Below are 14,884 nucleotides of genomic sequence, written 5' to 3'. Positions count from 1 at the left end.
TCCTTAGTTTCTTTTCCTCACTCGGGAGATGGGGTGGTCTGACTCTGTTGCCTCGGTTGTTGCTAAGATGACGCAGGAATTCCTTGACAGAAGGCACTTAGCTGGGTAAGCAGATCTAATTAAGGTTCATCATCCTGGCCCCTGCCTGTGCCTACAGGGGTGTAAGTGATGGGCAGATGAATGGGGGAGAGGAGAGAGACCTGATGCCTGCCCAATGACATGGAGACCACCATCAGTCCTCTTTCACCTTTAATGGGCCCCCCCAGGTGGACTTGGGGCACAGGTGTCCTTTTAAATACAGTCCCTGGGCATGGCAGGGGCATGGCGTGGGGGTGGTGGGCGGAGCCGGGCCTGCCGGGGTGGGGCATGGATGGGGGGGAGCCAGGCTGGGAGGGCGGGGTCAGGCCTGGTGGGCGGGGCTAGCTGCACTTGCAGGAGCGCACGATCATGTTGGACAGTTGCTCCACCTTGGGCTTGCGACCCACGTAGTACACAATGGGCAGCGGCTCCAGCACCTGAGGCACACAGCATGGCGAGGCGGACGCACCCGGGTTATGCTGGTTGTACAGGGCCAGGACCTGTGGGGGAGAGGGGAGGATTCCAGGGCGCAGGCGTCACGGAGAGGGCACAGGTCGGGGTGCAGAGGGGCCCCCCTGAAGGACACCTCTTACCCCCACGTCCCCATCTCTCTGTCTGTCCTCTTCACTGCTTGTCTCTCAGTGTCTTTCAACATATTGTTGTTTTTTTTTGCCAGTCCTGGGGTTTGAACTCAGGGCCTGGGCACTGTCCCCGAGTCTCTTTGCATACAAGGCTAGCACTCTACCACTTTGAGCCATGGTACCACTTCCAGCTTTTTCTGAGGAGTTTATTGGAGATAAGAGTCTCACCAACCTTCCTGCCCGAGCTGGCTTTGAACTGTGATCCTGAGATCTCAGCCTCCTGAGTTGCTAAGATTACAGCTTTTTTTTTTTTTTTTGTCAGTAATGGGGCTTGAACTCTGGGCCTGGGCGCTGTCCCTCAGCTCTTCAGCTCCAGGCGAGCGCTCTACCATTTGAGCCACAGCACCACTTTCGGTTTTCTGGTGGTTAATTGGAGATAAGAGTCCCATGGACTATCCTGTCTGGGCTGGCTTTGAACCGTGATCCTCAGATCTCAGCCTCCTGAGTAGCTAGGGTTACAGGCATGAGCCACCAGCCCCTGGGCCCCAACTTTCTTAAGATTCATTCCAAGATCCAAACATTCCAACACAGACTTTCAATACTCCATGATTACCAGTGAGCCACCAGCACCCAGCTACAGCTGTCATTATCGCTGCCTGTTTCCCCAGCCCTCTGTGTCTCCCCATTTATCTCCTCATCTCTGCCTGTCTCTCATCTGTCTCCCCTATCCCATCTCTCTGTCTCCCCCATCTCTGTCTCTTCCCGTTCCATCTCTCCATCTCTTCCCTACCCCACCAGCTTATCTGGTTGGTATTACCCCCTTTTCTCTCTCCTCTTCCTTAGTGTCCCTTTGCCTGCCCTTGAGGGGTGAGGCCAGACCCACCTTGCTGTACTGTGAGTCCAGGCTCCAGATGTAAGGGCAAGGGCCCAGGCAGAAGTTGGCATGGTAGCCCTTGGGCTCATGGATCCACTTCCAGCCCAGATCCTTACGGAAGTCAATGTACAGCTGCCGGACACAACAGTTCTTCTCAGTGGAGCTGTGGGCAAGAGGAACATGGTCAGGAGCTGGCAAAGGCCAAATCCTACCTCCCTCACCTGTGTGTCTCCCCTTTTCATTCTACCTCCACAAGAATCACAGTTGCAAAGGGCTGCACGCCAGTGGCTCACACCTGTAATCCTAGCTACTCAAGAGGCTGAGATTGAGCGCTAGCCTTGAGCTGAAGAGCTGAGGGACAGTGCCAGGCCCAGAGTTCAGGCCCCACGACTGGATCGGGAAAAAAAAAAAAAAGGCTGAGATTCTAGGATCATGGTTTGAAGCCAGCCTTGGCAGGAAAATCTGTGATTTTATATATATATATATAAATTTGCCAGTCCTGGGCTTGAACTCAGGGCCTGGGAACTGTTGCTGAACTTCTTTTGCTCAAGACTTGGCACTCTACCACTTGAGCCATGGCACCACTTCAGGCTTTTTCTGTGAATGTGGTACTGAGAAATGATTGAGTCCAGTCGTTGGCCCTGAACTCTGGGCCTGGGCGCTGTCCCTCAGCTCTTCAGCTCAAGGCTAGCGCTCTACCACTTGAGCCACAGTGCCACTTCCGGCTTTTTTCTTTTTGCATATGTGGTGCTGAGGAATCGAACCCAGGGCCTCATGCATGCAAGTCAAGCACTCTACCACTGAGCTACCTTCCCAGCCCTTGGTACTGAGAAATGAAACCCAGGGCTTCATGCATGCTAGACAAGCACTCTGTGAGAGATTATACATATTATATATTATATATATTTATTTTTGTCAGTTATGGGGCTTGAACTCTGGTCCTTGGCATTGTCCCTCAGCTCTTCAGCTCAAGGCTAGTGCTCTACCACTTGAGACACAGCACCACTTCTGGTTTTCTAGTGGTTATTTGGAAATAAGAATCTCACGAACTTTCCTGCCTGGGCTGGCTTTGAACCTTGATCCTCAGGTCTCAGCCTCCTGAGGAGGTAGGATTATAGGCATGAGCCACAGATACCCAGCTCCCTGTGTTAATTTTTCCTCCAATTAACCACCAAAAAGCCAGGAGTGGAGCTGAAGTGGTAGAGTGCTAGCCTTGACCAAAAAAGCTCAGGGACAGCACCCTGGCCCTGAGTTCAAGCCCCAGGACCAGTGCATGCACACACAAGCACTCACACATGTGCGTGCACATGCGCAAACACACACACACACACTCAAAAGCAGCAGCAATGAGTAGTGATCATCATCAACCAGAATTAAGCCCCTTGCTGAGACCATTACAATACACAAAAGACATCGCAATCAATCACATGAAGGAGTAATAACGTAGCTCCATGTGTGCTGGTTTTGTGGGACACATGTTTGCTGAATGAATAAAAATACCTTCCCAGGCCACAGGCTGTAGCTTGTCATGTCATGTTCTGCACTCCATTCCACTCATGGCAAATGCCAAGTCCCTGCCAGAAGCCTCAAGGTGCTACCGCAGCTGGCTGATCTCAGCTTCTTCTCCAATCAACTCCCACTTCAGACCGGCCACATCGGCTTCCGGTCTGTGCCTTAAATCCAGTCCCATCGCAGGGCCTTTCCGCTTCCTGTTTCTTTGCCTGGCCTACTCAGCTGCCACTCTGGCTGGTGCTTTCACTTCATGGCTCAAAGGCTTGTCACTCGGAGCCTTACAGCTAGGCCTGGCCTGCCATAGGCGCTCCAAAAATATTAATGACACAAAGGAAGATCATTTCTTCAGGCATCATTTCTTCATTTCTTTCTGAGCTCTCCTAGCCAATGTGTCAATCCCACTGATGGTTAAATCCACTCGGTGGAATATGGCACTGCAGTTGTGAGAAACTATGGGACTGTTCCTGTGTGAAATGGAGTGAAATCCGGGTAACTGTCACGCTGCATGGATCATGGAAACCTACTGAATTGCTTTTTCTGTCTTTCAGACTGTCCAGACTAAAAACAGTTTAATCAGAATAGGAAAAGTAAACAATTCTCAAGATCCATTGCTTTCTGTCTCCTTCCTCTGACTTATTTTCCTTCTTATCATCCTCTGTTGGATTATTAGGCTATCTGCTTTCCTTCTGAACACAGGAAATTCTATTTTGTCTCCAAATGCCTGGCACACAGTAGGTAATCACCAAATGTGGAATACATAAGTCAATAAAATATGTTTGTTTGTTTGTTTTTGAAGTCCTAGAGCTTGAACTCAGGGCCTGGGCACCGTCCTTGCTCTTCTTTTGCTTAAGGCTAGCATTCAACCACTTGAGCCACAGCAGCACTTCTGGCTTTTTCTGTTTATGTGGTACTGAGGACTCAAACCCAGGGCTTCATGCATGCTAGGCAAGCACTCTACCACTAAGCCACATTCCCAGCCCATTACATGTATTTTAAAAACACCAGTGGGGGGCTGGGAAGGTGGCTCAGTGGTAGAATGCTTGCCTTGTATGCTTGAGGCCCTGGGTTCGATTCCTTAACTCCACATAAGCAAAAAAAGAGAAAAAAGCCGCAAGTGGCACTGTGGCTCAAGTGGTAGAGTGCTAGCCTTGAGCTGAAGAGCTGAGGGACAGCGCCCAGGCCCAGAGTTCAGGCCCCACGACCGGACCCAAAAAAAAAATAAGTAAATAAAAAATAAAAACACCAGTGTGAGCTAGGAGGTTGGCTCAGTGGTAGAGTGCTTGCCTTGCATGCATGAAGCCCTGGGTTTGATTCCTCAGCACCACATAAACAGAAAAAGCCAGAAGTGGCGCTGTGGCTCAAAAGGTAGAGCACTAGCCTTGGGCTGAAGAGCTGAAAGACAGTGCCCAGGCCCAAAGTTCAGGCCCCACAACCGACCCAAAAAGAAAAATAAATAAATAAATAAAATGAAAACACCAGTGGCTCATGCCAGTAATCCCAGCTACTCAGGAGACTGAGATATGAGGATCCTGGTTGAAAGCCAACTTGAGAAGGAATTATCTCTAAATAATCATCGAAAAGCTGGCAGTGGAGCTGTGACTCAAATGGTAGAGCACCAGCACGGAGTGAAACTCTCCAGGATTTTACTTTCCAGGATTACGACTTGCCAACTACTGATGATGATGATGGCATTCTGGAATTCCTCTCTTTTAATCCTGCCTTCCAACGTTCTTCAGTTTCTAGCCCATCACCCTGGAGGCCGGGCCTGCCAACTTGCTGAAGATTCATTCCAAGATTCAAACATTCTAACAGACTTTCAACACTCCATGATTACCCGCATTTGGCATTCCCCACCTCCACTCTTTGTATATGCTCCAGCCCAGGATCCCACCATTCCTAACCCAATCAACACTCAGGACTCCTATCAGTTATCTCTGGAGACTGCAGAAATCCAAGGGTCCACTTATGCTTTTTTTTTTGTCTGTAGTGGGGCTTGAACTCAGGGACTAGGCGCTGTACCTGGACTCTTTTGCTCATGGCTAGCACTCTACCACTTTGAGCTACAGTGCCACTTCCAGCTTCTGAGTAGTTCATTGGAGATAAGAGTCACAAGGGACTTTTCTGAGTGGACTGGCAGAATCCTCAGATCTCAACCTCAGATCTCAACCTCTTAAGTAGCTAAGATTGTAGGTGTAAACCACCAATGCCTGGATTTTGTGTGTGTGTGTGTGTGTGCCAATCCTGGAGCTTGAATTCAGGGCTTTGGTCCAGTCCTTGAACTTTTTTTTTTTTTTTTGTCGGTCATGGGGCTTGAACTCTGGGCTTGGGTGCTGTCCTTGTGCTCTTCAGCTCAAGGCCAGTGCTCTACCGCTTGAGCCACAGAGCCACTTCCGGTTTTCTTGTGATTTATTGGAGATAAGAGTCTCACGGACTTTCCTTCCCGGGCTGGCTTTGAACCGTGATCCTCAGATCTCAGCCTCCTAAGTAGCTAGGATTACAGGCACTGGCACCTGGCTTGAGCTTTTTTTTCTTTTTTTTTTGGGGGGGGGTCTGGTCATGGGGCCTGAACTCTGGGCCTGGGCACTGTCCCTCAGCTCTTCAGCTCAAGGCTAGCATGCTACCACTTGAGCCACAGCGCCACTTCCAGCTTTTTTCTTTTTGCTTATGTGGTGCTGAGGAATTGAACCCAGGGCCTCATGCTTGCAAGGCAAGCACTCTACCACTGAGCCACCTTCTCAGCCCCATTTTCTTTCTTTTTTTCTCTCAAGGCTAGTGGCTCATACCTGTAATACTAGCAACTCAGGAAGCTGAGATCTGAGAATCACATTTTAAAGCCAAACTGGGTAAGAAGTCTGTGAGACTTTTATCTTCAACTAACCTCCCAAAAGCTGGAAGTGAAGGTGTGGTTCAAGTAGTAGAGGGCCAGCCTTAAATGAAAAAGCTGAGGGACAGTGCAAAGGCCCTGAGTTTAAGTCCCATTACTGATGTGCATGTGTGTACACACTGCACTTGCACATGCACGCATGTATATGCATGCACACATGCGCGCGCGCGCGCACGCACGCACACACACACACACACACACACACACACACACACACACACACACACCATGAGATTCTAATCTCCCATTAATAACAGAAAAAGCCAGAAGTAGTGCTGTAGCTCAAGAGGTAGAGTGCTAGTTTAGGGACAGTGCTCAGGCCTAGAGTTCAAGGCCCAGGACTGGCAGGGGAAAAAAAAGCCAGAAGTGGAGTTTGGCTCAAATGGTAGAGTGCTACTTTTGAGCAGAAAAGCTTGAGGAGGCTGGGGTGCTGGTGACTCAGGCCTATAATCCTAGCTACTTAGAAGGCTAAGATCTAAGGATCATGGTTCAAAATCTAGAAGTGGAGCTATAACTCAAAATGGTAGAGTGCTAGCCTTGAGCAAAAGAGTTCAGGAATAAACGCCCAGGCACTAAGTTCAAGCCCTAGAACCGGCACCCAAAAAATTTTGTTTTTCTGTTCACAGTACTTGGGATTGAATCCAGGACTTTATGGATATACTAGGCAAACAATTTACCAGTTGTGCCATGACCCCAACCCAACATTGAATATGTGCATGCTAGAATCCCAGCATTCTAGAACACCAACTGCTAACCCTGTAAGGATCCAACAAGAAGCAGAGTGCCTGTCATCCTGGCTACTCAAGAGCCTGAGATCTGAGGATTGCAAGTTCAAAGTCAGCCTAGGCAGGAAAGTCCATGAGACTCTTATCTCCAATTAACTAGCAAAAGGCCAGAAGTGGATATATGGCTCAAGTGGAAGAGTGTTAGCCTTGAGGGAAAAAAAAATTCCATGAGTTCACATCACAGTATTGATACAAAAAAGGAAAGAACAAATCCAATAAAACACCTGTCCAACCCTTCCTGCCCAGCCAGCTCAACAGCCTCTGATTCCAACACTCCAGCAAGAAAACAGCCTGATCTCCACAGCATAGCAGCCCTGGCCCCACACCCCAGCATTTTAGAACTGAAAACTTTTCCCCAAACCCCCTTCTAAGCCCACGGAGATTAGCTCAATTCAACACACGCAGACAAGCCCGGTGCTGGTGGCTCATGCCTTTCATCCTAGCTACTCAGGAGGCTGAGATCTGAGGATCAAGCCTCTTATCTCCAATGAACTAGTAGAGTACTAGCATTGAGTGGAAAAAGGGATAGCACCTAGGCCCTGAGTTCAAGTCCTACAACTAGGGGAAAAAAAAAAAAAAAGACACACAGACAGCAGGCGTCCAGGCTGAAGGCTGCGCACTCACCTGAAGCAGTAGTTGGTGTCCAGAGCTCGGCGGTGGCGGGAGCTGTGCAGCGGCTGAGCCCGCTCCAGAGGGGTGGCCATGAGGAGCAGGAAGGGCCGGTTCAGGTCATGAATGGGTCCCAGGTCCCCTCGACGCTTGGAAGTTACTCCTGCTTGGGTTTGGGAGTCAGTGGGTCAGGCACACACATGTGCCCATGCACATACATGCACACACAGACACATACAAGGAGGGATGTTCAGTAGGCAGGTAGCTAATGAGGTCTCACAAACGTGTGTGCACAGTGCACACATGTGTATTGCATAGTGTGCATACATGTACACACATTTATGCATGTGCAGGTACACAAGCATGTATGTTCACGCGAGCACGCACACACATAAGCAACATACATGGACACGCACATGTGCAGTTGTACATACGTGTATGCACATGTACATACTTGCACATGTGTGTTCGTGCATGCCCATGTGTCGGTGTGCACACACGAGTGTATGTGGATGTATGTGCACCCATCGCACACATGTGGACTCATGCACGTGGACATGCATGTGGAGGTCAGCCTCACCGTTGATGTCCACGTGGAGTATGTTATCTTTGTTGTCACATGAGCAGTGGGCGCTGAAGCGAAATCCCTCTATTGAATCTGTGGGAGAGGAGAAGGGAAGACAGTCTGAGGATACAGCTCACCCAGCCTGAGGGGAGAGGGAGGAAGGAGCCCCGAGGGTTTGCTCCTTCCCTGCAGTTTTTTTTCTTTGTCATATCTGAACATGGCCTTGAACTCATGGCCTGGGCACTGTCCCTGAGCTCTTTTGGTCAAGGCTAGCATCTACAGTTTGAGTCACAGCTCCACTTCCAGTCTGGGGGTGGTTGATGGGACATAAGAGTCTCATGGATTTCCTGCCCAGGCTGGCTTTGACCCATAATCCTCAGATCTCAGCCTCCTGAATAGTTAGGATGTATAGGCGTGAGCCACCGGCAAGCTTTATTTGTTTTGTTCTTTTGCTTTGCAATACTAGAGTTTGAACTCACAGCCTCATACTTGCTAGGCAGGCACTCTGTCACTTGAGCCATGCCCTTGGCCTGGTTCTTTGTTAGTTAATTGGAGATATGAGTTCATGGACTTTTCTGCCTTGAGCTGGCTTTGGACCAAAGATCCTCAGAGCTCCGCTTCCCAAGTAGCTAGGATTACAGGTGTGAGCCACCAATGCCCTTCTGGAGGGGCCTGTTTTGAGTAGCATGTGTGTGTGTGTGTGTGTGTGTGTGTGTGTGTGTGTGTGTGTGTGTGTGTGTGTGTGTGTGTGTGTGTGTGTGTGTGTGTGTATAAAAAGCCAGACATAGCTTTTTTTAAATAGACACTTTTTTTTTTGGAGGGGGAGGCAGTTGTGAGGCGTGAACTCAGGGCCTGGGCCCTGTCCCTGAGCTCTTTTGCTCAAGGCTAGCACTCTAACACTTTGAGCCACAGCTCCACTTCCCAGACATAGCTTTTTGACACCAGCAATGGGTGTGCAGGGGTGTTAGACAAGGGCACCTCAGGATGAACTAGAGGCCAGCCCCATTAACAGGTTGACAGAATAAGGAATCTCACCTCCGTGGCTCAACCACTGTCGCACAACTCCAGTGACATCAAAAGACAGCCACTCAGGGGAATCCGTGGAGGTCAGCAGCCGGTTGCTGACGTAACGCCAGGAATTGTTGCTGTACTTCTGGAGGACCATATAACCGGGTGGGGGGAAAAATAGGAGAGTGATATCATTATATCCCCACAGACACTGACTGCACCCTAATTCTATCAGCTCTCCCAAAGGAGCTTCTACCTTCACCCCCAACATCCAAAAGGAAAGGCACAGAAAGAGTCTAGAGCACTGATGGCTCTCACTTATAATCCTAGCTACTCAGGAGGCTGAGATCTGAGGATCAAGGCTCAAAGTCAGCTTGCGCAGGAAAGTGCATGAGACTCTTATCTCCAATTAATCACTAGAAAACCGGAAGTGGCACTGTGGCTCAAAGTGGTAGAGTGCTTGCCTTGAACTGAAGAGCTCAGGGACCAGAGTTCAAGCCCAGAGTCTAGGCCCAGAGTTCAAGCCCCATGAAGGATAAAAGGGGGGAAAAAAAGAAAGAGCCCAAGGCTATACTGTCTCTCTCTGAAGTCCACCTCAGTTTCTTCCCTTGTGAGAGAATTCTGGGCTTTGTGCAGTTTGGCCTGCCCCTTCCCCACAGCCACCATTGCTCACTCTAGGGGTTGCTGCACATGGGGTTCCACAACTTTCTAAGGATTTTAGTTACAAGGTATTTGAGAGCTGGTAGCCGTGGCTCACACCTATCATCCAAGCTACCACCCCTTGGGTTATTTTTCAGGTAAGACCTCAAGTTTTTGCCTTGGTTGGTCTCAAACAGCAATCCTCTGGGCTCTCTGCCTCCTTTGTATCTGGAATGACAAGTGTGCACCACCATACCCAACTTCAGTGTCTGAAAGTTGTTTTGGGTCCAGTCATGGGGCCTGAACTCTGGGCCTGGGCGCTGTCCCTCAGCTCTTCAGCTCAAGGCTAGCATTCTACCACTTGAGCCACAGAGCCACTTCCGGCTTTTTTCTTTTTGCTTATGTGGTGCTGAGGAATGGAACCCAGGGCCTCAGGCATGCAAGGCAAGCGCTCTACCACTGAGCCACCTTCCCAGCCCCCAGTGTCTGAAAGTTGTAAAGAGCTCCAGGATTCAATGTCTGCACCCTTCTATCCTTGTAGGCCAGATATCTATGAAGACCCTGCGGCCTGCCAGCAACCCCGTGGCCAGAGCTGAGTGGTCCATACCACACCTCCCAGGCTCTTGGCTTCACCTGGTAGAGTTCCACATGCTGCTCCACACTTGACTTGAGCCTCTGCAATCTCAGCTCTGCCCGGGAAAGCAACAAGGGGTCAGGCACCGCTTCCCGAAGTTCTGATGTGTTGAAGAACATATATACACTGTGTCCGACGTTTTGAGTATTTCGATAGATTTCTAAGAAGGAGGAGTACAGAGAAGAAGAGAGCGAGAGGTTGGCAGGGATGAAGAGAGAAGACACACCTCATGTCTGGGGGGAGGGATTCTGGAGCTGAAGGGCATGCCTTGGGGGCGGGGCTTCTCTCCTCCAGATGTAGATGTGTGTGTGTGTGTGTGTGTGTGTGTGTGTGTGTGTGTGTGTGTGGTGTGTGGTGTGTGTGTGTGTGTGCCAATACTGCAGCTAGAACTCATAGCCTTAAGCTCCTGACTTTTCCACTCAAGGCTGCCACTTTACCACTTGAACCATACCCATACCTCCCCTTATGGCTTTTTGGTAGTTCGTTGGAGATTCGAATCTGAAGGACTTTCCTGCCTAGGCTGGCTTCAAACTATCATCTTCAGATCTCAGCCTTTTGAGTAGCTGGGAGGACAGGTGTGAGCCACCAGCATCTGGCATTGTTTCTTCCTCTGTAGAATGCAGTCTTGCCCATTCTTCTCTCCCAAAAAACATCATGTGTCCCCCACGGAGGCTCTTCTGCCTACTCCCAGCTTTTCCAGGGCTTTGCACCTCTGATGTAAATTAAATGGCAGAGAAAGGGGTAAGATAGGGCAGGGCAGAGCATCAGCACTGGTATTCTCTAGGACCTCTTCAGCTTCTCAGCTGTGTGATGCTGGGCACTATATCCCCCATCTCTGAACCTGGGCTCTCCTAACTGAAGTAGGGCGTGGCTTGCAGCTAGTTGGTGCTGGTGGCTCTCGCCTGTAATCCTAGCTATTCAGGAAGCTGAGATCTGGAGATCAAGGCCCAAAGGTAGCTTAGGCAGAAATGTCTGTCAGACCCTTCTCGCCAATTAGTCACCAAAAAAAATTAGCCAGAAGTGGAGCCATGGCTCAAGTGGTAGAGTGCCAGACTTGAGTGAGAAAGCTCAGGGATAGTACCCAGGTCTTGAGCTCAAGTTACAGTACCAGTATGGGTGTACACACACACACACACACACACACACACACACACACACACACACACACACACACACACACACACACACACACACACTGTTTTTCTAGTCCAGGGAAAACTTGAGGTTGGAAATAAAGGGACAGGCTGTGAGCTCCAGTATCAACTGTGGTAGTTGTTTAGGGCCTCCTGAAGTGTGTGTGTGTGTGTGTGTGTGTGTGTGTGTGTGTGTGTGTGTGTGTGTGTGAAGGTAGCAGGGAATCTGATGAAGGATGGAGGGCAAAAGCTCCCATGGCCCCCCTACCCTCCTTCCCCTAACCACCTCCCACACCATCCCCCAAGACCTATTCTGGGTCCAGTGGTTATCCAGAAAACCCAAAGGGAAAGGAAAGCCCTGGCTGGGGGTGACAGATAGGGAGAGAAGGGAGGCCAGGAAGGGTTGGGGTGCAGTAGAGGAAGAGGTCTACTAAGATGAGGGAGGCAGGATGGGAGGATAAAGATGGCAGAGATGGGGGAAGCAGACACCAGAAGATCCACATATGAGCTGAGAGACAACTAAGAGGAAAAATCAAGTGGGAAAAATAGAAAAAGTCGCAGGGAATAAAAAGGATCGGAGCCAAGCCCCTGGTGGCTCACACCTGTAATCCTAGCTACCCAGGAGGCTGAGATCTGAGGATCACGGTTCAAAGCCAGCCTGGGCTTAGGAAAGTCTGTGAGACTTTTGTCTCCAATGAAACACCAGAAAACCAGAAGTGGCACTGTGGTTCAAGTGGTAGAGCACTAGCCTTGAACTGAGGAGCTCATGGACAGCACCCAGGCTCAGAGTTCAAGCCTCACAACTGACCAAAAAAAAAAGTTACAAGCTCTATGTATATAACGAAAAAAAGGAAGCAAGTGGGGCTGTCATTTGAAGTCACAAAGTGGGTGCGGAAGGACACCCCAAAGGGAGGGAGAAAGTGAAACTAAGAGGAACTGAGAGACGCGGGGTCCAGAGTGGGTGCTGAAGGGGCGTGGCCCCGCGTTGGCCCCGCCCCCGCGCCGCAGGGGCGTGGTCCCGCGTTAGCCCCGCCCTGGCTGGGTGAGGCTGGCGGCGAGGAAGGCGCTGCTGGGCGAGGGCGGGGCCGGACCTGCCCCGTCTCGCCCCAGGCTCCGCACGCGGGATCCCCGCCTCCTCGGGGCACGGGAAGGAAAGGGAGGGGAGGAAGGCCAGGCCGCCGGGCGCTGGGGTTTCCCCAGCCTCCCCCCCCCAGAGGAACTGGGACTTCGGGGGTTCAGGTTGCTCCGCGGGGGCCCTTCCAAGGCTCTCCTCGGAAGCGCGGGCTCCGCCCTCGCGCGTGGCACCCACGTGGGGGGGCCCTACGAATTCGGGTTTTTTTTCCCCCCCAGCTTCCTCTTCAGAGTTCTCTCTCTCTCACACACACACACACCCCACGTTTTACCCCGGGGCCTCACTCCCTTCTTGGGGCGACAGGCACTGGCCGCTGGGCCTGGATGGCACAGGATCCCCCCTTTTCCCACGCCTGACTCCCCCTTTTCTCCCAACCCCAGTGCTCGAGATGTCCTGGGGGCTCGCTTCCTCCCGGCTGGGCGCTCTCGATTCTTCTGTCCCGTCTACTCGCAGCACCCCAATACCTCTCCGTGTACCCCTTCTTTTGGGAGCGGTCCCTCCTGCACCTCTGCCCTAACGACCTGGCTAGCCTGTCCTCCCATATTTATCACCTCACCCCACCCCAAACCACGACGCCCCCCTCCAGGCGCGCGCGCGCGCGCACACACACACACACACACACCACGTGTTCCTGGCGCCCTCTGGGCTCTTCCTGGAACTCCTGGGGTACACTGCACCCCAGTTCCCCAGTCCTCCCCATCCCAGCTCCGCGTCACACTCTCTTCTTTCTTAACCATCAAAAGCTAGGTCTTTGCTTCCCCAGGCTCCCCTCCCACTCTCTCTTACCGAGGAACCTCAGGAACCCGGCACTCCAGCGTACCTCAAAGAGGGGGCCCTGCCCCACTCATGCACCCCCACTGCTTCTCTAATGAGGGGCTGTCCCCCGCGCCCCGCGACCCTGCGCTCTGCTCTAGACCTTCTCCATTATCTCCTCCCCATCGCCAGACGCCTGAAGGTCTGGGGTTCAGCGCCATCCGCTTTTCCCCCCCTCCCGCCCCGCCAGTCCACACACAGACACACACACGTCCCGGCGCCCCCAGCCGGCTCCCTGGGCCGGTGGCTTCCTCCCGGTGACCCCCGCAGGCCCCCGGGGTGCTCACGGTTCTGGCTGTCCAGCATGAGCACGCGCGTGACCTCCTTGGCGTAGTAGTCCGTCTCGGGCTCGGGCTCGGGCTCGGCGCCCTCGCCGGCCACCCGGTCGCGGGTGCTGTTGTAGAGCGCGAGCACGGCGTCGGGCAGCGGGCCGGGCGGCGCGTCCCCCGGGCTCGGCGGGCTGGCCAGCCGGAGCTTGGACAAGATCTGGCCGCGGATGGCCTCGATGCGCTTCCGCTTCACCAGCTCCATGTCGATGGTCTTGCAGGTGGACAGTGCCGCGGCCGGCCGGCCCGGCGTCAGCACCAGGAGCCACGGCAGCGGCAGCAGCAGCAGCAGCGGCAGCAGCCGCAGCCCCGAGGGCGGCATGGAGGAGGCGGCGCCCCCACGGCACGGCCGGGGGCGCGGCGGGCTGGGCGGGGACCCCCGGGGCCGAGCTGAGAATCCCCGGCTCGGAGGAAAGCCGCCGGGGTCTCGCGGAGGAGGTCCGGACCCGGGCTTTCGGTCTGCGAGCTGGGGGCGAGGGCGGGTGCCCGAGGGCGGGTGGTCTGGAAAGGGGGCGCAGCGGCAGGTCTGACGTCGATCCGCCGGGTCTCCGGGAGAGCCGAGGGTCCCGAGGTGCGGGGTGCCGGGCTCCGGGCGGCGTGCTGGGGGTGCGCCCCGGGGCTGGGGTGAAGTCTTGGCGGGAGGCGGCCTTGGCGGCTCCGGGGGCGCTGGTGTCCGGAACGGGGGTGCCCGGGGAGCGCCGTGTCGGGGGTCAGGGCCGGAGCCGGTGATCGGGGGGCGCCCCGGGCCCCCAGGTCCCGCGTCCTCGGGGGTGGGGCGGGGTGGGAGGCAGCCCGGTGCCAAGCGGTCCCCGCGCGTCTCCGGCTCCCAGCGGCAGCGGAAAAGTCTCAAAACTTTTTTTCTCTCTCTCTCGTCTTCTCCCAGCCCGCCGGTCCCTCCTCCCGCCCCTCCTCCCGCTCCCCGCGGCGGCGGCGGCGGCGGCGCTGCGGCCTCCGGGCTCCTTCCTCCGCTCCCGGGCGGAGGCCGGCCCCCGCGGGCGGCTCAGAGCCCGGGGGTGCCCCGAGGGGCGTCCCCCGCCTCCGCCCCGGCCGGGGGCCCTGGCTGTCTGGTGGCTCCGCGGCGGGAGGCGGAGGGGGCCGGTCCGAGTCGCGAAGGGCGGCGGCGGCTGGGACCGGCGGCGGCGGCGGCGGCGGGGGGTTTTGAAGCCGTCCCGGCCCCACCCAGGAAGCGCGCGGGGCGGGGAGCGGCCCCGGGGGGGGCGGGGGGCTCCGAGGGGGTCCCCGCGGCCCCGAGGGGGCGGGCGCCCCGGCCCCGCCCCGCCCGCGGGGTGCTGCCTCCTGGCGGCCGGGGCG

The 14,884-nt window shown here is 54.0% G+C and overlaps 1 protein-coding gene across 2 annotated transcripts; it reads right to left on the bottom strand.

Annotated features, from left to right (window-relative positions):
* Nucleotides 1–236: 236 nt before the first annotated feature.
* Nucleotides 237–14,720, bottom strand: LOC138812781 (transforming growth factor beta-1 proprotein). 2 transcript variants are annotated; one of them, XM_070000965.1, is made up of 7 exons: nt 13,535–14,720; nt 10,169–10,329; nt 8,924–9,041; nt 7,904–7,981; nt 7,339–7,489; nt 1,543–1,696; nt 237–578 (listed from the first exon to the last, which is right to left on the bottom strand). In XM_070000965.1, the coding sequence occupies exons 1-7, from the start codon at nt 13,893–13,895 to the stop codon at nt 420–422; spliced, it is 1,182 nt and encodes a 393-aa protein (XP_069857066.1). In that variant the 5' UTR covers nt 13,896–14,720; the 3' UTR covers nt 237–419. The 2 variants fall into 2 exon arrangements, with proteins under 2 accessions (XP_069857066.1, XP_069857057.1); XM_070000956.1 differs by having other exon boundaries at nt 7,339–7,486; nt 13,535–14,561.
* Between the last annotated feature and the right edge of the window lie 164 nt (nt 14,721–14,884).

The sequence above is a fragment of the Dipodomys merriami genome, unplaced genomic scaffold (assembly GCF_024711535.1).
Source record: "Dipodomys merriami isolate MVZ:Mamm:240054 unplaced genomic scaffold, mDipMer1.0.p SCAF_106, whole genome shotgun sequence".
Classification (NCBI taxonomy): domain Eukaryota; kingdom Metazoa; phylum Chordata; class Mammalia; order Rodentia; family Heteromyidae; genus Dipodomys; species Dipodomys merriami.
Note: the sequence above shows the minus strand (reverse complement) of the source record. Positions and strands in the feature narration are given on the sequence as shown.

Bases quoted from the DNA above. Each gene is read 5' to 3' on its own strand.
- LOC138812781 (XM_070000965.1), bottom strand. From the start codon at position 13,895: ATGCCGCCCTCGGGGCTGCGGCTGCTGCCGCTGCTGCTGCTGCTGCCG. The intron at 1,697-7,338 runs GTGAGTGCGCAG...TCTTGCCCACAG, and splicing joins GACACCAACTACTGCTTCAG to CTCCACTGAGAAGAACTGTT. The intron at 579-1,542 runs GTGGGTCTGGCC...TCTCCCCCACAG, and splicing joins TGGACTCACAGTACAGCAAG to GTCCTGGCCCTGTACAACCA.